The 22628-nt window shown below is 36.1% G+C and overlaps 1 protein-coding gene across 8 annotated transcripts in view; it reads left to right on the top strand.

Annotated features, from left to right (window-relative positions):
* Nucleotides 1–22628, top strand: part of N4BP2 (NEDD4 binding protein 2) — a 110453-nt gene that overhangs the window by 36171 nt on the left and 51654 nt on the right. For 4 of the 8 annotated variants that reach the window (XR_011502260.1, XM_070506000.1, XM_070505999.1 and 1 more), the window contains exons 2-4: nucleotides 12404–12746; nucleotides 16895–18041; nucleotides 20571–20695. Coding sequence is in view for 7 of the 8 variants with exons in the window: in XM_070506000.1 (XP_070362101.1) it covers nucleotides 12518–12746; nucleotides 16895–18041; nucleotides 20571–20695 (1501 nt within the window). In the remaining variant the exon portion in view is untranslated. Of the gene's footprint in view, nucleotides 1–12403; nucleotides 12747–14984; nucleotides 15078–16894; nucleotides 18042–20570; nucleotides 20696–22628 lie in introns of those variants that run through there. The other 4 variants (XM_070506002.1, XM_014857206.3, XM_014857205.3 and 1 more) reach the window with 4 other exon arrangements.

Here is a 22628-nt window from a genome sequence, read left to right as displayed (position 1 = left end):
CAGACAATAACAGGTAAGAATGTAGAGAAATGGGTGAAATTGCTGGTGGAAATTAAAATGGTACAGCCAGTTTGGGAAACATTCTGGCAGTTCCTTACAGGTAACAGAATTATTATATGACCTGAATATATTTTTAATTTAAAACTGGCAAGATCTGCTGAATGATAGACATGAGTGTGAGGGAAAGAGGAGGCAAAAATGGCCCTTAGTTTTTTGGCCTCAGCAACTGGAAGTTGCCAGTAGCTGAGACTGAGAGGACTGTAGTTAGGGCAGGTCTGCACAGGAGGATCAGGAGATCACTTTTAGACCCACCTGGTGTGAGATGTGTACTAGATACACAAAGTGGAGATGTTCAGTGGGTAGTTTGATGTGGTTCTGGAATCAGGGAAGAGGTGCAGGTTGGAGAGATAAATTTGTTGGCATTTTGTTAGTGTTTAAAGCCATGAGACTGAGTGAGATCACCAAAGGAGCTGGTAAATCAGGGAAAGGAAGAGATCCCGGGGCCAAGCCCTCGAGCACTCCACTGTTTCCAGGTTGAAATCCTAAAGAAAATCCTAAAAGTGGTACTTTCCTTAGGAGAAGATACTGAATGTCCTAAGGGTGTTCTCCTGAGGAGGGATTATCCCCTGTGTAGATGCTGCTGATAGGTCTAGACCATTAGGTTTTATTTTATTTTCTAATTTTTGCTGGTTTAGAGAAAAACAATCCAGCAACCTTGCCAAATTATCTTGGTAATCCAACAGATAATCTTTAGATTCTTTTCGATTTTATATGCACTCAATTGTATTGTCTGAGTAATGATAGTTTTATTTCTTCTTTTCCAATCTTAGAACTTTTATTTTCTTTTCAAGTCTTAATGTACTGGCTGTGACCTCTGGTACAATGGAGCAATGTAGGATAGAAGTGGTGATAGCGGTCATCCTGGTCTCATTTCTGATTGCAGAGGGAAAGCCTTCAGCATTTCACCATTAAGTACGAGGTGATGCTGGTGGTGGCTTGTTGTTTTTTTTTTTTGTAAATGCCTTTATCAGTTCCCTTCTATTTCTACTTGGAACAGAGTTTTTATCATGAGTGGATATTGACTTTTTCACATGGTTTTTCTGCATATATTGAGTTATGTGATTTTTCTTCTTTATTTTCTTAGTCAGGAATTGCACTGATTAACTTTCAAATATTAAAGCAATCTTATATTCTTCATCAGTTTTTCCTTTTATGGGTCATACTTTTGGTGTTTTTACCTAACCCTAGATCCTGAAAATTTTCTCCTGTTTTTTTTTTTGTAAAGTTTTATAGTTTTATGGATTTAAGTCCATGATCGATTTTGAGTTAATTTTTCTATGAAGTGTGAGACTGAGGTCAAGGTTTATTTTTTATCTATGGCTGTCCACTTGCTCCAGTACCATTTGTTGAAAAGGCTATTCTTCCTCCATTGAGTTGCTTTACGCTTTTGTCAAAAGTTAGTTGGACATATTTATGTTGATCTATTTCTGGGTTCTCTCTTCTGTTTCCAAATCTATAATCTGTTATCTGATCATGTGTTTGTCCTTCCATTGATACCACACAGCCTCGATTAATGTGGCTATATAACAAGTCTTAAAATTGAGTTGACTGATTTCTCCCACTCTACTCTTTTTCAAAATTGTTACAGCTATTCTAGTTTCTTCATCTTCCCATTTAATTTTAGAATAATCTTGTCCATATCCACAGAAAATTTTGCTAGGATTTTGATAGGAATTATGTTAAATCTGTCCATCAATTTGGGGAGAATTGACATCTTCACTATGCTGAGTGTTTCAGTTCATGAACATGCTGTCTTTCTATTTGTTTAGATCTTTGATTTCTTTCATCAGTGTTTTGTAGTTTTCAGCATACAAGTCCTGTATATGTTTTGTTAGATTTATACCTAAGTATTTCATTTTTTTGTGTGTTTGTGAATGATACTGTATTTTTAATTACAGTGTCCATGTGTTCATTGGTAGAATATATAAATACAGTGGCTATAGAAATACAGAATATAAAAATACAGTGGCTAGTTAAATTTATATACTTAAATATAAATACAGTTCATTGGTAGAATATATAAATGCAGTGGCTAGAATATATAAATATAGTGTCCATGTGTTCATTGGTAGAATATATAAATATATTGGTAAAATATATAAAAACAGTGGCTTTATCATAAATAAATAATATGGTACATTCCAATGTAACATATTTGCTTGTCTTTAAACAACTCAAGATTTTAAAAGGTTAAAAAGAAAAATGTTATAGAGACATAAAGGTAGAAGAAACTGAAAACTAGAGAATCAGACATACAATTTATTTTTCTCTTTATTTTTTTATTTAGTTCATAATAGTTTACGTCTTTGTGAAATTTCAGTTGTACATTATTTCTTGTCCATCACCAAATACGTGCTCCCCTTCACCTCCTGTGCCCACCCTCTGCCTCCCTTCCCCTGGTAACCACTGAACTGTTTTCTTTGTCCATGTGTTTGTTTATATTCCACATATGAGTGAAATCTGGTGTGATTCTTTCTCAGTCTGGCTTATTTCACTTAGCATAATACCCTCTAGATCCATCCATGTTGTTGCAAATGGGATGAATTTGTCTTTTTTTTCTGGCTGAATAGTATTCTGTTGCATGTATATACCACATCTTCTTTATCCAGTTATCGGTTGATGGGCACTTGGATTGCTTCCATGTCTTGGCTATTGTGAATAGTGCTGCTGTGAACATAGGGGTACATATGTTACTTGGGATTGTTGGTTTCAAGTTGTTTGGGTAGATACCCAGTAGTGGGATAGCTGGCTCATGTGGTAGTTGTATTTTTAGCTTTTTGAGGAATCTCCATACTGTTTTCCATAGTGGCTGCACCAGTTTGCATTCCCACCATCAGTGTATGAGGGTTCCCTTCTCTCCACACCCTCTCCAACATTTTTTATTTTTAGTCTTAGTGATTATAGTCATTTTTAACAGGTGTTAGGTGGTAGCGTAGTGTAGTTTTGATTTGCATTGCCCTGATAACTAGTGATGTTGAACATCTTTTCATGTTTATTGGCCATCTGTATATCTTCTTTGGAAAAATGTCTACTCATCTCCTCTACCTCTGTTTTGATTGGGCTGTTTTTTTTTTATTGTTCAGTTGTGTGAGTTCCTTATATGTTATGGACATTAACCCCTGGTTGGATATATAATTTGCAAATATTTTCTCCCAGTTGGTCAGTTGTCTTTTTGTTTTGATCCTAGTTGCTTTTGCCTTGCAGAAGATCTTTAGTCTGATGAATTCCCACTTGTTTTTTTCTTTTTCTTTTGTTTCTCTTGTGTGAGAAGACATGATATCATGGTATTTGAAAAGATCCTTTTGAGTTAGAGGTTAAAGAGTGTACCACCTGTATTATCTTCTAGGAGTTTTGTGGTTTCAGGACTTATCTTCAAGTCTTTGATCCATTTTGAGTTTGTTTTCGTGTATGGCGTGAGATAATGGTCTACTTTCACTCTTTTGAAAGTGGTTTTCTAGAGTTCCCAACACTATTTATTGAAGAGACTATCTTTTCTCCATTGTATGTTCCTGGCACCTTTGTCAAAGATTAGCTCTCTATAGATGTGTGGTTTTATTTCTGGGCTTTCAGTTCTGTTCCATGGATCTGTGTGCCTATTTTTGTACCAGTACCATGCTATTTTGATTACAGTGGCTTTGTAGTACGTTTTGAAGTCAGGGATTGTGATGCCTCCAACTTTGTTCTTTTTTCTCAGGATTGCTTTAGCAATTTGGGGTTTTTTGTTGCTCCATATGAATTTTAGGATTCTTAGCTCTATTTCCATGAAGAATGTCATTGGGATTGCATTAAATGTATAGATTGCTTTGGGTAGTATGGACATTTTAACATTTATTTTCTGATCCATGTGCATGGAATCTCTTTGTGTTTCTTTATGTCATCATCTGTTTCTTTCAATAATGTCTTATAGTTTTCATTGTATAACTCTTTCACCTCCTTGGTTAAATTTATTCCTAGATATTTTATTCTTTTTGTTGTGATTGTAAGTGGAATTGTATTCTTGAGTTCTCTTTCTGTAAATTGGTTATCAGAGTATAGAAATGCAGCTGATTTTTTTTTATTAATGTTATGATAGAAAATGCAACTGATTTTTGTAAGTTGATTTTGTACCCTGCAACTCTGCTGTAATTGTTAATTATTTCTAATAGTTTTCCCATGAATTCTTTAGGGTTTTCTATTTATGATCATGTTGTCTGCAAACAGTGAGAGTTTCACTTCTTCACTCCCTATTTGGATTCCTTTTATTCCTTTCTCTTGCCTAATTGCTCTGGCCAAACCTCCAGTACTATGTTGAATAAGAGTGGTGATAGTGGGCATCCTTCTCTTGTTCCTGTTGTCAGAGGGATGGCGTTCAGTTTTTCCCCATTGAGTGTGATGTTGGCTGTGGGTTTGTCATATATGGCCTTTATTATGTTGAGGTAATTTCCTTCTCTCCCCATTTTGTTAAGAGTTTTTATCATAAATGGCTGTTGGATCTTGTCAAATGCTTTCTCTGTGTCTGTTGAGATGATCATCTGGTTTTTATTCCTCATTTTGTTAATGTGGTGTATCACATTGATTGATTTGCGGATGTTGAACCATACTTGTGTCCCTGGTATAAATCCCATTTGATCATGGTGTATGATCTTTTTGGTGTACTGTTGTATTTGGGTTGTGAATATTTTGTTGAGGATTTTTGCATCTATGTTCATCAGCGATATTGGACTGTAGTTTTCCTTTTTTGTGTTGTCCTCGTCACGCTTTGATATCAGAGTGATGTTGGCCTTGTAGAATGTATTAGGAAGCATTCTGTCTTCCCTAATTTTTTGGAATAACTTGAGAAGGATAGGCAGTATATCCTCTCTGAAAGTTTCATAGAATTCTCCCAGGAAGCTGTCTGGTGCTGGGCTTTTATTTTTGGGGATGCTTTTGATTACTGTTTCGACATCTTTACTTGTGATTGGTCTATTCAGATTCTCTATTTCTTCTTGATTCAGCTTTGAGAGGTTGTTAAGAGTCTAAGAATTTATTCATTTCTTCTAGATTGTCCATTTTGTTGGCATATAGCTTTTCATATTATTCTCTTATAATCCTTTGTATTTCTGTGGTATCTGTTGTTATTTCTTCTCTGTCATTTCTAATTTTATTTATTTGGGCTTTCTCTCTTTTTTTCTTTGTAAGTCTGGCTAGGAGTTTGTCAATTTTGTTTATCTTCTTAAAGAAGCAGCTCTTTATTTCATTAATCCTTTCTTCTACTGCCTTTTTGTTTCAATTGTATTTATTTCTGCTCTGATTTTTATTATCTCTCGCCTTCTGCTGACTTTGGGCTTTGTTTGTTTTTCTTTTTCTAATTCAATTAGGTGTAGTTTGAGATTGCTTATTTGGGATTTTTCTTGTTTGTTAAGGTGAGCCTGTATTGCAATGAATTTCTCTCTTAGTACCACTTTTGCTGCATCCCATGTGAGTTGGTATGGTATGTTTTCATTTTCACATGTCTCCAGATATTTTTTGGTTTCTCCTTTAATTTCCTCAGTGATCCATTGGTTGCTCAATAGCATGTTGTTTGGTCTCCACATCTTTGTCCCTTTCTCAGCTTTTTTCTTGTAATTAATTTCTAGCTTCATAGCATTGTGATTGAAATAATAACAAGCATCTTTTCCAATCTTCTTAAATTTATTGAGGCTTGCCTTGTTTCCCAACACATGGTCTATCCTTGAGAATGTTCTGTACACACTTGAGAAGAATGTGTATTCTGCTGTTTTTGGATGGAGTGTTCTATATATATGTCTATTAAGTCCAACTGTTCTAGCTTTTCATTTAATTCCACTGTTTCTTTGTTGACTTTCTGTCTGGATGATCTATCCATTGATGTGAGTGGCGTGTTGAAGTTCCCTACTATTGTTGTGTTATTATTAATATCTCCTTTTAGGTTTGTTAATAGTTGCTTTATGTACTTTGGTGCTCCTGTGTTGGGTGCGTAGATATTTATAAGTGTTATGTGTTCTTGGTGGAGTATTCCTTTGATTATTATATACTGCCCCTCTTTGTCTTTCTTTACCTGCTTATCTTGAAGTCTCCCTTGTCTGATAGAAGTATTGTGACACTTGCTTTCTTTTGTTTGCCATTACCTTGGAGTATTGTCTTCCATCCCTTCACTCTGAGCCTGTGTTTGTTGTTGAAGCTGAGATGTGTTTCCTGGAGCCACCATATTGTTGAGTCTTATTCTTTAATTCATCTCACCCATTTATGTCTTTTTATTGGAGAATTCAATCCATTTATATTTAGGGTGATTATCAATATATGAGGGCTTAATGCTGCCATTTTATCACTTGTTTTCCAGTTCTCCTGCATTTCCTTTGTTTCTTGTCCCATGTGTTTCGGTCTACCAATTGAGTTATGTAGTTTTTTATGTTGTGTTTCTTTGTTCTCTCCTTATTTGTTTATTTATTTAATTAATTTATTTTTTGAGGAAGATTAGCCCTGAGCTAACTGCTGCCAATCCTCCTCTTTTTGCTGAGGAAGGCTGGCCCTGAGCTAACATTCATGCCCATCTTCCACTACTTTATATGTGGGATACCTACCACAGCATGGCTTGCTAAGTGGTGCCATATCCGCACTGGGGATCCAAACCGGTGAACCCTGGGCCGCCGAAGCGGAACATGCACACTTAACTGCTGTGCCACCGGGCTGGTCCTCCTTATTTATTTTTTGTGTCTCTGTTCTGCATTTTTGTTTAGTGGTTACTATGAGGTTTGTATTCAAAATCTTGTAGATAAGATAGTCCATTTTCTGATGGGCTCTTATTTCTCAGACTAAACTGATTCATTCCTTACCCTCTTCCCCTCCTAAGTTGTTTTTCTCACATCTTAGTTCCATCTTGTCTTGTGAATTTGTGGTTAAAAGGACAAGATTGTCTTTGTTTTTGATGTTTTCCTTCCCTTTATATTTAATGTTATTCTTGAGTATTTGCTAACCTGCTCTGATGTATAGCTACAATTTTCTGATTTTTGTCTACCTATTTATCTCCTTACTCCATGCTTTGTTACCCTTTTCTCCTCCCCCTTTTTTCTTAGGTATGCAGACCTTATTGAGCCTTTCTTGTAGCGGGGGTTCATAGCTACTAACTCCCTTAGCTTTTGTTTATCTGGGAAAGCTTTTATTTCTCCATCATATCTGAAGGATATTTTCACTGGATGGAGTATTCTTGGCCGAAAGTTCTTGTCCTTCAAAGATTTGAATATGTCCTTCCAGTCTCTCCTAGCTTGTAACGTTTCTCCAGAGAAAGCCACTGAAAGCCTGATAAGGGTTCCTTTGCAGATTATTTTCTTCTGCCTTGCTGCCCTTGGTATTTTTACTTTTGCCAGTTTGACTACTATATGCCTTGCAGTAGGTCTTTTTACACTGACATATTTGGGAGATCTGATAGCTTCTTCCACATGGTTTTCCACTTCCTTTCCCAGGTTTGGGAACTTCTCTGCTATTATTTCTTTGAGCAGACTTTCTGCTCCTTTTTCCTTCTCTTCTCCCTCTGGAATACCTATAATTCTCATGTTGCATTTCCTAATTGAGTTGGATATTTCTCAGAGACTTTGTTCATTTCTTTCTAGTCTTAGTTGTCTCTTCTCTATCTGGAGCATTTCAACATGTTTATCCTCGATTATGCTGATTTCCTCCTCTATGATGTCTGCTGGAGCATTCAGGGAATCCATATTTTGTTTTATTTCATTGATTGTGCCTTTCATCTCCAATATTTCTTATTGAACTTTCTTTATAGTTTCAGTCCCTTTTGTGAGGTAGCTCCTGAACTCCTTGAATTGTTTCTCTACATTCTCTTTTAACTTGTTGAGTTTTTCGATGATAGCTATTTTGAATTCTCTGTCATTTAGATTACATGTTTCTGTGTTTTCAGGACTGATTTCTGGTTACTTGTCATTTTCACTGTGGTCTGGGGATCTAATATAATTTTTGATACTGCTAGAGGGCGTGGCTTTGTTCTTTCACATCCTGGTATTATTTGGTTGCAGTTACCATGTATTGCCACTGGGTTGGGGTCAAGAACTGCGTATTCTGAGCCCTCTGCCTTCTGCCGAGATCCCAGGCACTGGAGCCAGTGCTGGGCAGGTTGAGGGGAGGGGCATTTTCTTCTGTGTGCTCTTGTGGGCTTACTCGCTCTGCTCTTGCTATCTACTCTCCTGGGGTGTTGGCTTGATGAGGTCACCCCCTATGATAGCTTTCACCCTGGTTGGGGGCTTCCTCTAGGCTGCAAGGGACCTCGGGGATCTTTGATGTTCTCAAGAATGGGTGTCCCCTGCCCCCTTCCTTCCATCTCGGAAGCTGCCTGCAGGCCCAGACAGCAGTCTTTTGGGGAGGCAGTGAGGTTTTCTCTTACCTGCTTCCACCTCCTCTGAGGGGGGCTTCAGCCTCTCCACCCTCTGACGTGTGGCTGCATGGGTCTCTCAGATGTCTTTTGTGTTGTGTGGATGTCCTCTGTTGGAGCGTGAATGTCTTTTTCATTGTATCATGGAGGGGAGAGATTGTCAGGAGAACTCACTCCACTGTGATGCTGATATCACTCCTATTTATTTTTTACAATTGTGATAAGAACTCCTCTGAGATTTTACCTCTTGCTGCTTTTACTACCTCTATGCACATTCTTACATTGATATCGACCTACCAGAAATGCAGTTCCAATCAATGGCAATCTCATGAAAGAGAAAATGTGAATACAGTTATTTTGTATCCTGCGCTTTGCTGAATTCACTTATTTGTTGGACATTTTGTAGATTCCTTGAGATTTTCAATGTAGAGAACTATGTCATCTGCAAATAGGGACAGTTTTATTTCTTCCTTTCTGATCTGTATGCCTTTTATTTCCTTTTCTTGCCTTACTTCACAGGCTAGAACTTCCAGCATTAAGGGAATAAGAGTGCTAAGAGTGGACGTCCTTGCCTTGTTCCCAGTCTTTGGAGGAAGGCATTTAGTTTTTTAATATCAAATATAATGTTAGCTATAGAGGTTTTGTAGTTGCTGTTAATCGAGTTGAGGAAGTTCTCCTCTATTTCTGTTTTTCTGGAGATTTATGTTATGAATAGGTGTTGAATTTTGTCAGTATTTTTTCTTCATTCATTGATATGATTGTGATTTTTCTTCTTTAGCCTGTTAATATGGTGGGTTACACTGATTTTTGAATATTGAATCAGCCTTGCATCCCTCATATTTTTTATAATTTGCTGAATTCTATTTGATAATATTTTGTCAAGGATTTTTGTGTCTGTATTCATGAAGAATATTGGTTTATAGTTTTTTTATACTGGCGTTGTCTGATTTTGGTATTGGGATAATACTAACCTCATAAAATGAGTGGGAAAGTGTTCTCTCTTCTATTTTGGGAAGAGATTATATAAAGTTAGTGTTAATTCTTAAAAATCTTTCTTATAATTCTCCGTGGAAGCCATTTGGGCCTGGAATTTCTTTTTTGGGAGTTTTAAAATTGTGAATTAAATTTCATAGAGCTTTTGTCTGTTTCCTGTTGAGTGAGTTGTGGTTATTTGTGGTTGTTGAGAAAACTGGTCCGTTTCATATGAGTTGTCAAACTTGTGTGTGTACAGTTGTTCACAGTATTCCCTTGTTAGTCTTTTGATGTCTGCAGGGTCTGTTGTGATACCCCTTGTTTCTTCCTGATATTGGTAATTTGTGTCTGCTCTCTTTTTTTCTTTGTCATTTGTGGCAGAAGCTTGTCAATTTTATGGATCTTTTCAAGGAGCCATCAATTTGTTTCACTGATTTTTCTCTGTTTTTCTGTTTTCAATTTCATTCATTTCTGCTCTTAGCTTTTTTATTACCTTCCTTTTACTGGCTTTGGGTTTATTTTGCTCTTTTTCTGGACTGTTGTGGTGGGGGCTTAGATTATTGATTTGAGACTTTCCTCTTTTCTAATGTATGCATGTAGTGCTATAATTTTCTGACATTGCTGCTTTAGCTGTGTCCTACAAATTTTGATATGGTATATGTTCAGTTTCATTTACTTCAATGTATTTTTTAGTTTTCCTTGAGACTTCCTTTTTGATCCACCGGTTATTTAGTGTATTGCTCAGGTTCCAAGTGTTTGTGGAGATTTTCCTGTTATCTTTTTGTTACTCATTTCTAGTTTGATTCCGTTGTGGTGAAAGAACATACTTTGTATGATTTCAGTTATTTTAAATTTGTTGAGGTTTGTTTTATAGCCTAGCATATGGTCGCTCTTGGTATATGTTCTGTGGGCACTTGAAAGGAATGTATATTCTGCTGTTGTTTGCTGGAATGTTATATAAATGTTCGTTAGATCCTTAATTGATGGTGTTATTGAGTGCTTCTGTATCCTTTCTGATCTTCTGTCTAGTTATTCTATCAATTGTTGAGAGAGGGGTATTGAAGTCTCTAACTATAATTGTGGATTTGTCTGTTTCTCCTTTCAGTCTATCGGTTTTTGCATCGCTTATTTGGTGGCTCTGTTTTTTGGTGTATACACATTTAGGGCTGCTCTGTCTTCTTGGTGGACTGATCCTTTATGATTGTATAATGTTCCTCTCTGTCTCTGATAATTTTCTTTCTCTAAATTCTACTTTATCTCATATTAATATATAAAAAATATAATTTTAATTAACTTAAATAGGCACATGTGGCCAGCGGCTGCCATATTGATAGTGCAGTTCTGGAAGATAGAGCTATGACACAGTAAATTTTTTTAAAAGGCAAATTTTATAGTATGTTAGAATGTGTTAAGGGCAATGAGTGGTTAACAGGAGAGGGAAATTGGGGCAGAGGGAGTGGAGGATATGATTTTAAATTGGGTAATCAAGGAAGAAATCACTGAATGTGCCACTTGAACAAAGATTTGAAAGAATGAAAGAGTTAGCAGTGCAGATATCTTGGGGAGAGTATATTACAGGCCAGCAGGGAGGTGGTCCATTGTAAGGACTTTAGGTTTTGCTCTGAGTGACATGGAGAACCAACCACTTGAGGATTTAGAGGAGACCCTAATTCATTCTGATTAGTGCTGTATGTAGATCGTTCTGACTCATGTGTTGAAAATAGACTATAGTGGGCAAGGGTTGGAAGCAGGGAGACAGGAATAAGGTGAAAAATGATGGTAGCCAACCCAAATGGTTAGGGCAGATTTTGGGCAAAATATCAGACACTTAGTTTTAGATATGTTAAGTTTGAAATATTTAATAGACAAGCATAGACTGTCTGGAGTTCTCCATATATACGAGTCCCTGCCCTTGTGGAGCTTACATTTTACTGGAATATCAGTAGTAAATATAATAAATAAATAAGTAAGTAAAACAAATAAATAAAACATATACTATGTTAGAAGATAAGTCTTATGGAGAAAATTCAAGTAAGGGAAGAAGGATAAGTGGTGTTGGGGGACTGACTTCCTGAGAAGGTAACATTTGAGTAATGATAGGAAACTGGTGAGGAAATAAAACTTTATGGATACCTGGGAGAATAGTAGTTCAGGTAGAGGGAACCAGGATGTAAAGGTTCCCAGGTGGGAGCATGGTTGGTGTGTTTGAGGAAGAGCAAGGAGGCGAAGTGTGGTTGGAGTGACGTGAGCAAGGGAAAGAGGATTAGGGATGACAGGACTGAGGTAACAGAAATGTCTGGGTTATAGGCCGTTTTAAGGGCTCTTCTTTTTACCCTGAGTGAGATGGGAAGCTGGTGGTTAGATTAGCAGAAGGAGGGGTGATCTGACCTACAGTTTAGCTGAATCACTCTAATTGCTGTGCTAAATAGACCGAAGGGGCAAGGGTGGAAGCAGGGAGATTCTTTACAAGACTGTTACAGTAATCCAGGCAAAAGGCTGTGGCAGCAGTGGAGATGGTGAGGACCGATCCTATTTGGATACATTTTAAGGGTTATACTGACAAAATTGGCTTACTGATTGGATGTGGGATGAGAGGAGTGAAGAATGACTCCAAGATTTTTGACCTGAGCCGTTGGAGGGACAGAGCTGCCTTAGCTGAGATGGGTAAGACTGTGAAGGGATGAGCAGCAGCTCGGTTTTGGACATGTTAAGTTTGTGATGCCTATTAGACATCCACATGAAGGTGTTCAGTAGGCATTCTAATTATGAAAAATGATATTAAAACAGTGTACTCACTGTTCTGAAAATATGTTGCATTTGTTAATATCTTAATTTTTAACATGTTCAATCCTGGCAAAACTTGAATATTTTGGAGAAAGAGAAATTGTCTGACTGCTTCTTGGCTTTGCCGCCAGAGTTGATAGTACTTTCTTAGAGTTAAATAAAGATGTCATTCCGATTTTAGAAATGGAAATAGAACTATATAGTCTGAGTGTTTCTACTTGCTTTCTATTTTAGGTCCTTTTACTGCTGGATTGTGCAAGATACTTAACCCTGTTTTCTTTGAGGTATGACTTAAATATCAAACATCTTAAGTAAGAAAAGGGAAACATTTTAGTTTTGGAAGTCAGAATGCCAAGGAGAAGGAAAAATCTTGGGGGAAATCCTTTTCGGAAGACTGCAAACTCTAAGGAAGTTGTCGTATCCAGTGTTGCTAGTCATGAGGAGCCAACCACTACTCTTCCTTCCATGTGTGAGACAAAAGTTGATCAGGAAGAACTCTTCACCGTTATCTCAGAGATGTTTTCTGATCTGGATCCTGATGTAGTGTATTTGATGCTTTCTGAATGTGATTTTAAAGGTGAGAAAAAGTTTAGTTTGAACCCTTTGCATCTTATAAGAAGACTTCATGTACTATGCCCTGACCAGTAGTAATATAGAAAAATGACTGCCTGGTTTCTATTTTGTTCATCACTTATGGAGCATCTGCGTGGGCAACTACTAAGTTTGGTATTGTGAGGGATCTGAAGAAGAATAAAGCATAGTTTCTGCTTTCAAGAAATATATAATTCTAGATATAGGATGTATGTATAGATATCATATTCTATGTTTTATTATTTTTTTTTTACCTTCCCTCTAGAACAGGTTGGCACTCTTGACATTTTGGACTGCATAGTTCTTTGTTGTGAGTGGCTCTCCTGTTTGTTGTAGGATGTTCAGCAGCATCCCTGGCCTGTACCCACTAGGTGCCAGTAGCACTCTTCCCACCAAATTGTGACAATTAAAAATGCCTCCATATATTGTCGTATGTCCCCTAGGGGGCAAAATCATCTCTGCTTGAGAACCACAGTCCTAAATGTAAGCTCCATAAAGATGAATTTTAAAAACAGTTTTGTTTTACTGCTGTATCCCCAGTCCCTAAAATAGCAAATGACTCATAGCAGGACCTCAGTAAATATTTATTGATTGAAGAGGTAATTATAATTGTGGGAATGAGAGCTGACTGAGAGTTGAGGCTAGTAGAGTAGTATGGTTTTAAAACATTGACTTTGGAGTCAAGAAACCTAGGTTGGATTTCTAGCTCTGCCACTTAAGCTCTCTAGGTCTCAATTTTTTAATCTATTAATGAGAAAAATAATAGTATGTACCTCATGGGACTTTTTTCATAAGGTTTGAGGTGGTTTGTTTTGTTTTGTTTTTGGTAAAGTCTTCAGTATAGTATGTTATTTATAACTTGTAATAAATTGTTTAGAAATATGTTTGTAGACAGAAGGGAAACTATCAAAGTTGACTGGATGAGTAAATTAAATGTTGATGCTTAGTATTGCTATTGGCCATGTTAGTGTAGGATAAAATTATTCTAGATTTGGGAAGTTTTGATAATGCATGATAACCTTCCATTTTTATTCATTATGTGGTCTGTGATGTGAGCATACCTTTATTCTGTTATGATATGTATGCAGTAAACCAGTTTTCAGTAGTCCACTTGATGCTCAGAAATGATAGTGTGTAGAATTTTGTAAGTGTGAGTTCAACATTTTTTTCCTAATTTTGATGTCTTTAAAATTTATTTGTTTTGCATTCACTAACACAGCCATGAGGAATTACAAGAAAAATATATTACCTTCACATACTAACAAAAAATATATTTCTCTTTTCCAGGATCTTCTCTACACCTTGTTCATAAATACTGATATTTTGATTAGTTTGAATAATAGCATTGATGAGATTGTATATTCTACTTTTTAAACTTAAGTTAACATAAGCATTTTTTCAGTGTTGCTGCAATCTTCATATTTATTTTTAATAGCTTTCTAATATTCCGCTAAGTTGTTGTGCTTTAATTATGTCTGAGTTCTTCATGAATAGTTAATATTGCAGAAAACATCTTGGTATAAATAACCTTTTCCTTCTTTTGACTTTTTTCTTAGTCCCAAAGTTTTATTTTCTTGTGTCACAGGGTGAGAACAGTTTTCAGCTCTTGGAAACAATACTGCTAAATTGCCTACCAAAGAGGTGTGCCAATTTGTAATACCACCAGCACAGTATTAGTCTAGTGGTTTCACCACAGACTTTTCAGCATTGTGTAGTATTATTTTTAAGGTTTTAATAGGAATTAAATGACACCTTTTCTTAATTTGTGTTTTCTTAAAATAGAGAGGAATGTTGAATTTTTTTAAAATAAAGAGGAATACATTTTTGTGTATGATTGTTCATTAATTCTTGTATTCTCGTGTGACTTGTTCATTCATGTGTTTTTTGTTGTTTTATACCATTGTTTTAATTTTTTCCAAAACTCTGTAAGGACTCTTCTTTTGTGTAATATGTGTCTTGATCTTTTACTTACTTTTACTTAATACTGTTTTTCATTATATACATGTTAATTTTTTTGGTTGATCTCTTCTTTTGTGGTTTTTCTGTTGTGTAGAGTTTTTTTCATAAGAATGCCTCTTGTATTTGCTTTGTTTCTTTGTTTCTTTTTTTTTTTTTTCCCCTTTTTCCACATTTAGGGCATCTGGTTTTGTAGTATTGCTATAATCACCTAACTGGTCTCTGCTAGGTTTGCCCCCTCCAATCCCTCTTTGTTTTTCTTCTTAAGGGAACATTAATTGGGTGCTTACTAGGTGCCAGTCCTTGTGCACAGCATTTTTTCATGGATTATCTCATTTAATCCTCAGAACAACCCTATGAGGTAGGTATTTTTATTATCCCCATATTGCAAATGAGAAAATCAAGGCTTAGGAAAGTTAAGTAACTTGTTCAAAGTGTCATAGCCAGCAAGTAGGGATTTAAATGCTGGTTTCTGACTCTATACCAGAGCTGTTACCAACTGTGCTGTGCTGTTTCCATATTTATCTTCCATAAAACAAAACAAGATAAAACAAAAAAGCCCCCAATTTGAAATGCTTAACAATTCTAATGGTTCCTTATTTGTCTTATAATGGAAAGAGCTCAGCTTTGGAGTCAGACATACCAGTCCTGGGTCTGTCACTTATTATCTGTGTGACTTGGGCCAAGTTATATACTTTTTTATTTTTTATTTTTTTCATTGAGGTCATATTGGCTTATAACATTGTGTAAATTTCAGGTGTACATTTCTATATGTCAGTTTCTGTATAGATTGCACCGTGTTCACCACCAGTAGTCTAGTTTTTATCTGTCACCATACATGTGTGCCCCTTTACCCTTTTCACCCTCCCCCAAAGTTATGTACTTTTTTTTTTTAAAGATTTTATTTTTTTTCCTTTTTGTCCCCAAAGCCCCCCAGTACGTAGTTGTATATTCTTCATTGTGGGTCCTTCTAGTTGTGGCATGTGGGATGCTGCCTCAGTGTAGTTTGATGAGCAGTGCCATGTCCACGCCCAGGATTCGAACCAACGAAACACTGGGCCCCCTGCAGTGGAGCACGCAAACTTAACCACTCGGCCACGGGGCCAGCCCCCAAAGTTATGTACTTTTTGAGCTTCATTTTCATCATCTATTTGCTGGGAATACTTTGTGTACCTCACAGTATTATTTGAGGATTCAGTGAGGTGATATCTGTAAAGTCTCTACCCTAAATGCTATGACAGGTAATTTCCCTTCAAATTCCCTTAGAAAATGAAATTGATATTTCTTACCATGACGTGTAGGACCCTTCCAGATTTCACGTCATCCCCCTTTCCAGTTTCGTCTTTTCTTATCTGCCGTACTACTGTGTTCCCACGCTCCAACCAGCTTCTCTTAATCCCGTAAACATGCTTTGTGTTTTCAAGACTGGCTTTGCCTTTCCCCTCTGTCTTACAAGTTTCTTTTTAATCTTCAAGTCCCAGTTCATGTATCACCTTATGTGAAATCTTCCCTTGCTCTCCTATAAGGCTGCTTATAGCATTTATAGATTATTAAAAGTGTACATTGTTTAATCTATATTATATTATAATGTATTGTCTTCTAATGTAAAGATCTTTAATAGCCTCCATTAGACTGCAGAAATTCTTTGAGTATAGTAAAACAATGTCTTATTCATCTGTGTACAAAGGATATGTGATATATAGTACATGCTCATACATATTTTTTGTATTAAGTGAAATTAATAGCATGGACCATATAAACAAATTAGGTTTACTAAATACTTAATCCTTAAAGAACATGCAGTAGGTAAGTATTTGTTGAATAAATCAACCAGTTAGGATCTTTATTAATAGCATGCAATTACAGATATTTTTCCACTTAATAAATTTATCAGAGAATATCTACTTGATGGCAGTTCATTAGTCTAGTTTATTACTGTTTGTCTGAAAGTAACAACATTGGATGTCTCCATCATTCATTCAGAACTTTTACTGATACAGACTGGTATGTTAGTAAAATATTACTTTAAAAAAATGACTTGAATATTTATAAATTTCTCTACAATGCAGAATCTAGTATGATTATAGTAGATTTTAATCAAATCATATTTTACTATTTTCAGTACATATATATATATTTTTTTTTGTTGGTGTTACTGTTGTTCTTGTTATTGTACAGTTGAAAATGCCATGGATTGTCTATTAGAATTATCTGACACTGATGCCAAGATAGAAGAATCATCTTCAAAAAGCTTCATTGCTTCTGAGAACCAAGTAAGTGCAGCAGGACATGAAATAATGGAAAAGTGTCCTCCTGAAGGAGAGAGTGAAGATTCAAAAATGGATTCATTTTTGGACATGCAGCTAACTGAAGACTTGGATTCCTTAATACAGAATGCTTTTGAGAAATTGAACTCTTCTCCCAGTGACCAAGTATACTCATTTTTGCCTTTGCAAGATGATAGTAGTTTTAGTGACCCGAGTGAATTTATAAGTTCAGATTCAAATAGTATGGCTCCCATTCTTTCTACACAAAATATGGATTTGAACAGTGAAAATTTAGACAATTCCGCCTCTACATTAAATTCAAACTCCTTAACTTCGTATTCAGTTTCGAATGAGTCCAAAAGTGTTATAAGGAATAACACATTGGCACTGAAAGATTCTCTGCTCAGTAGTTCTTTACATGTAGCAGGTGACACCAGGGGGGGTTGTAGCAATCTCAATCAAAGACAGAAAGAGCTCTTAGAATCGGGGTGTCTTCAGGCTCAGTTCTCTCAAGCTCCTGTAGATTTGGATGTCAGTGAATCTCAGGCTTCTTTAAACCTCACTGTGGAAAATCCAGGGCTTGGTTTGCTAGGTAGAGGTGAGAATCAGAAATCTACTTCTGTACCTGATATGTTTGTACCTTCTGAAGAATTCAGTTTCAAGTCACACAAACATACTGAACTGCCGCCAAAGGGGAAGGATGTGAATTACTGCCCAGTACTCACCCCTCTTCCTCTACTCCTGCCGCCGCCTCCACCTCCACCAATGTGGAATCCAATGGTTCCTACTTTTGACCTCTTTCAAGGAAACCATGGCTTTGTAGCTCCTGTTGTAACCACAGCTGCACACTGGAGACCTGTCAACTATACGTTTCCACCCCCAGGTATTTCTCACACTTCCCCAACAAAGGTATGGAGAAATAAAGAGGGAACAAGTGCTTATCAAGTACAAGAAACTCCAGTTTCGCAGGTTGTAAGAAAGAAGACATCATCTTATGTTGGACTAGTTCTTGTTCTTCTCAGAGGGCTTCCGGGATCAGGAAAATCTTTTTTGGCAAGGTATGAGGTTTAATTCAGTTTTAAAAAAAGAGTGTAATTCATGAACCTGTACATTTGTAATAGTATGAATATGTGAAATGCTTTTGCTTAATAGAGATGTTAATAACCCCTAAAATGTTTTCTTTTTACTAATTTTTTATAACTTTGTAGCTAATAGCACTCTTTTCTCCAGTTTTTATTGAATTCTTTCATCTTAGATTATTATTTTAAGAGACAAGTAGAGAAAGAAATTAAAGATAATTTCAAGATTGTGAGCTTGCGAAATCAACAGAAATAGCTTTATGTAGAGGAAAACTAATTTGGGAGAAAGATGAGTTCATCTTTGATTATAGAGTTAAAGGGCCATAATCGATTTTGAATTCAAGGAAGTCTTAAATACAAGAATTCTACTGCTAGTTGGAAATTTGTAATTGTAGCATGTTGTTAAATAATGCTTTTAAAAATGTGTGATTTGAAGGAAGACAGCATAGGATGAGTCACTGGTAGTCAGAGAACTTTAAGTTTTCACTGATTTATTTGCTACAAAATATGATACTCTCAATTATTTTGTCTCATATGTCCATCTGTGTCCCTTTTGTAGTTACGGTATGTTGTGGGTGGCTTTGTCTGGGAGACTAGAGTCAGGCTTGGGAGCAGCTTTGTTGTGTTTTCAGTAGCACATGTTAAAGAGTATTATTTTCAGAGTCTCTCCTACCCCACTTATTCTTTAAATTCCAGAAGGTCTACATCTAATATATTTTATTTACCAGTTCTTTTTTTTCCTTTTCCTTCCAAATTTTAAGTTTTTGCTTTCTTCTCTTCTTAGCTGGGTCTTTTTTATTTGATCATGGGTATGTCTAGTCTTAGTGAATATGCATATTAGTGAATATGCATATATACTTGGGAATGTCTTTGATGAGCTCATTCTCAGTTTTCTGATATGCTTTCTTTGGGTTTATTTTCCAGTAAATTTCCACATTTTCTGCTCATTCAGTTATAAGCATATTCTTCTGTAGACTTTCTCATTGATTTAATAACAACAATAATGAACCATTTTAATTTAATGTTATGGATATTACAATCCTTCATGATATTGTAGTTTGTGAAAGAGATTGGAATGAAAGGTGGTACCTTAAAACGTAATAGAGCTGTGACACAGGTTTGAAGAACTAGGTTTCAGGGGCCATGGAGCCAGAGGCAGCTGCAGTTAGAGAATAGGAAGAGAAAGAAGTGCTTGTCATTAGGTAGGAACTTAGTAATATTTTTTGAATGAGTAGAGAGAAATAACTGGGAAGTACAGAGACATAGAAGCTGAGTTTTCTTAGAATGGTCCATAGTATTAAACTAGTGTGCAAGCCTAAGGAAAATAAGGCATGAAAAAAGGCTTTTGGATTTATTGGAAAGAAAGTCATGAGTGGATATCTTAAAAACAACTTTGTTGCACGGTGAAGGTAGAAGACAAAGGGTTAATGAAGCATTGATAACAAAGCAGCTAAGGGAAGGAGAGAAGCTGGGTAAGAGTTGAAAGGGGTCCTTACAGCATGGTGAAAATTTTTAAAGATAGATGAGATGCATCCATGTTTAAAGAGAAAAGAGGAAGTGTCAGAGAAGGGGAAATGTAAGAGATAAAGGAGACGAGGATAAATAGAGGATAGAAGGTGGCATCAAGTGAGCATTCACTAGAAGGTAAGCTCCATGAGTGCAAGAATTTTTGTCTTTTTTATTCACTGCTGTGTGCTCAGTGCTTAAAACAGTGCCTGGCACTTAGTAGATGCTAATAAAAATTACATTCAAGAGATGTATTTTATCTTTAGATACACTTATACCTATTTTAGGAGGAGACAATAAATGGTGATATTTTACAAATGGTCAAGAATGGTAGCATTATGTCTCTGTGGATTCTATTTGCTTAGTCGTTACATGTATCTCAATTATGTAGAAGATAAATTCCAGAATCAGGAAAGAGAGGTGTCAACCCCCCCAAAACTATCTTAACTGTGTATAGTTTAACAGATTAATAGTCTATTAACATTAGATTGTGGGATGTTTTTGGCGTACTCACTAAATTTATAGCAGTAGAGCTTTATCTGCTTTTGGAGATCTGTTGAATATCAAGCTACTTGCCTACCTTGAAGTGACCTTCCACTTAGAGTGGGTGAAGTAGGTCACTGTGTATCAAATGACCAGGTGAGGGGGAACCTGTGACTGACAGGAGTTCTGAAGCATTTTCAGTTACCAGGTTTTCTTGATAACTAAAAAAATTTGTTAATCTTCAAACCTTTGTAGTTAAGGATAAAGGACTTTATAACATTAAACAAGTGTCTGAAATAATAATTTACATAAAGCAAAATAGACTTGTCTTAGGTCAGTTTTCTTGGGAGTCAAACTTTTGCTTAGAGGATTTGCAATATGATTCATTTGAATATTACAATATTCTCGCTCTTTTAAATAATAATACTTGAATTTTCTATTTGGATTATGACCTTGTAAAAATTAGGAGAGAAAATTTGAAGAAAAGTTTATGAAAATAATTCCATTTATCTTTCACAGGACTTTGCAAGAGGATAATCCGAATGGAGTCATTCTTAGTACTGATGATTATTTTTACATAAATGGACAGTACCAGTTTGATGTAAAGTACTTAGGAGAAGCACATGAGTGGAACCAGAATCGTGGTAAGAATAGACATCGGATTCTGGAATAATATTAAGAGTAGTGTAAAGAGGGGGCCAGCCATGTGGCCGAGTGGTAAACTGTGCACTCCGCCTCAGCGGCCTGGGGTTCACTGGTTTAGATCCTAGGCGTGGACCTATGCAGCGCTCATCAGGCCATGCTGTGGCAGCATCCCATGTAGAAGAACTAGAATGACCTACAACTAGGATATACAACTATGTACTGGGGCTCTGGGGAGAAAAAAAAAAAGAGTAATGTAAAGAAAAAATCTGCTTAATATTTGTATTTTGAGACATATAACTTTTAAAAAAGTTATGATTAACTTTAACTCTATATTATAACTATAATATATATGTAAAATTATAACTATGACAATCTTTATGTTATATAGTAAGAGGTAACCTTATCTCATAGAGTTGTTGTGAGGATTAAATGAGTTAATTTTTGTAAAATGCTTAGATCATTGCATGGCATGTTTAAGTTTCATTTAATCAATGTCGTCAGAAGCAAATAAGATTTTCTACTTGGGTCACAGCGTAGCTTAAGATGGTTACAGTTGTCTGGTATTCTCTGGTTCCTGTTTCCTAAAATGGAATTTGCATCATTAACCACTAGTCTTCCCTAGGTTGGTTTAATTTTAATTTTTATGGAGGATAATGGGAGAGTAAAAATGACTCTCATTGGGGGCTGGCCCCGTGGCCAAGTGGTGAAGTTCGTGCTCTCTGCTTCAGTGGCCCAAGGTTTCTCCGGTTTGGATCCTGGGTGCGGACATGGCACCGCTCATCGAGCCATGCTGAGGCAGCATCCCACATAGCACAACTAGAAGGACCCACAACTGAAAATATACAACTATGTACTGGGGGGCTTTGGGGAGAAAAAAGGAAAAATAAAATCTTTAAAAAAAAAAAAAAGGCTCTCAAACTGAATCTGTGGGAAGATCATAGGTAAAAATCTTAATTTCTTTATTAGTGCAACTGTTTGTTTACTTAAGATGGTTTTATCATGAAATGTTTAGTTATATGAATAGTTTGAATTTTATATGGAGAATTCTTATGAAGACTATAGACAATATTTTACTTAGCCTTTCTTTTATGATAAATGCACTGTCAGGATGATTCTTGAGTTTGCTGTCTTCAGACATTGTTAAATTTTTAAATATTCTTTCTTGAACTAAATGTTAAAGTGAGAACTCAGGAATATGAAAATACCAACACAGCTAAAAATAAAAGAAACAGTATGATGTGGTGAAGAGCAATCTTGGGTTTGTCAGTTACTAGCTGTGTGATCTTGTGCAAGTTTCAGTCATGCACCACATAACAACATTTCAGACCACATAAATGCCGGTGGTCTTGTGAGATTGGTACCATATAGCCTAGATGTCTAGTAGGCTACACCATCTAGGTTTGTTTAAGTATACTCTATGATGTTCGCACAGTGATGAAATCACCCGACAATGCCTTTCTCAGAGTGTATCCCCATCGTTAAACAACGGATGACTGTATTTATACTCTCCAAGGCCAAGTGTCTTCATCTGTAAAAGGACATAATAATGCTTAACCCCCAGGATTGTTGTAAAGGTTAAAAATGAGAAGGAGAAGTGCTTAGGAATGGTTCAACATGCCCTTACTACAGCAACAACCACAGCAATAATAATATTAAATAATAGTATTAAATCTTTTTTAAACAGATTAATTGAGAGAGATTTCACATGGTTTTTAGCATACTCAGAGTTGTACAACAATTTAGAACATTTTTATCACTCCAAAAATTTCCTGTACCCATTATCATTCACTCATTTCTCCCCAACCACTCCTAGCCTTAGGCAACTACTAACCTACTTTCTATCTATAGGTTTGCCTATTTGGACATTTCATATAAATGGAATCATATAATATGTGGTCTTTTGTGAATTTTTTTTCACTCAGCATAATGTTT

This window comes from Equus asinus, chromosome 3 (assembly GCF_041296235.1).
Source record: "Equus asinus isolate D_3611 breed Donkey chromosome 3, EquAss-T2T_v2, whole genome shotgun sequence".
In the NCBI taxonomy this organism is placed as follows: domain Eukaryota; kingdom Metazoa; phylum Chordata; class Mammalia; order Perissodactyla; family Equidae; genus Equus; species Equus asinus.
Note: the sequence above shows the minus strand (reverse complement) of the source record. Positions and strands in the feature narration are given on the sequence as shown.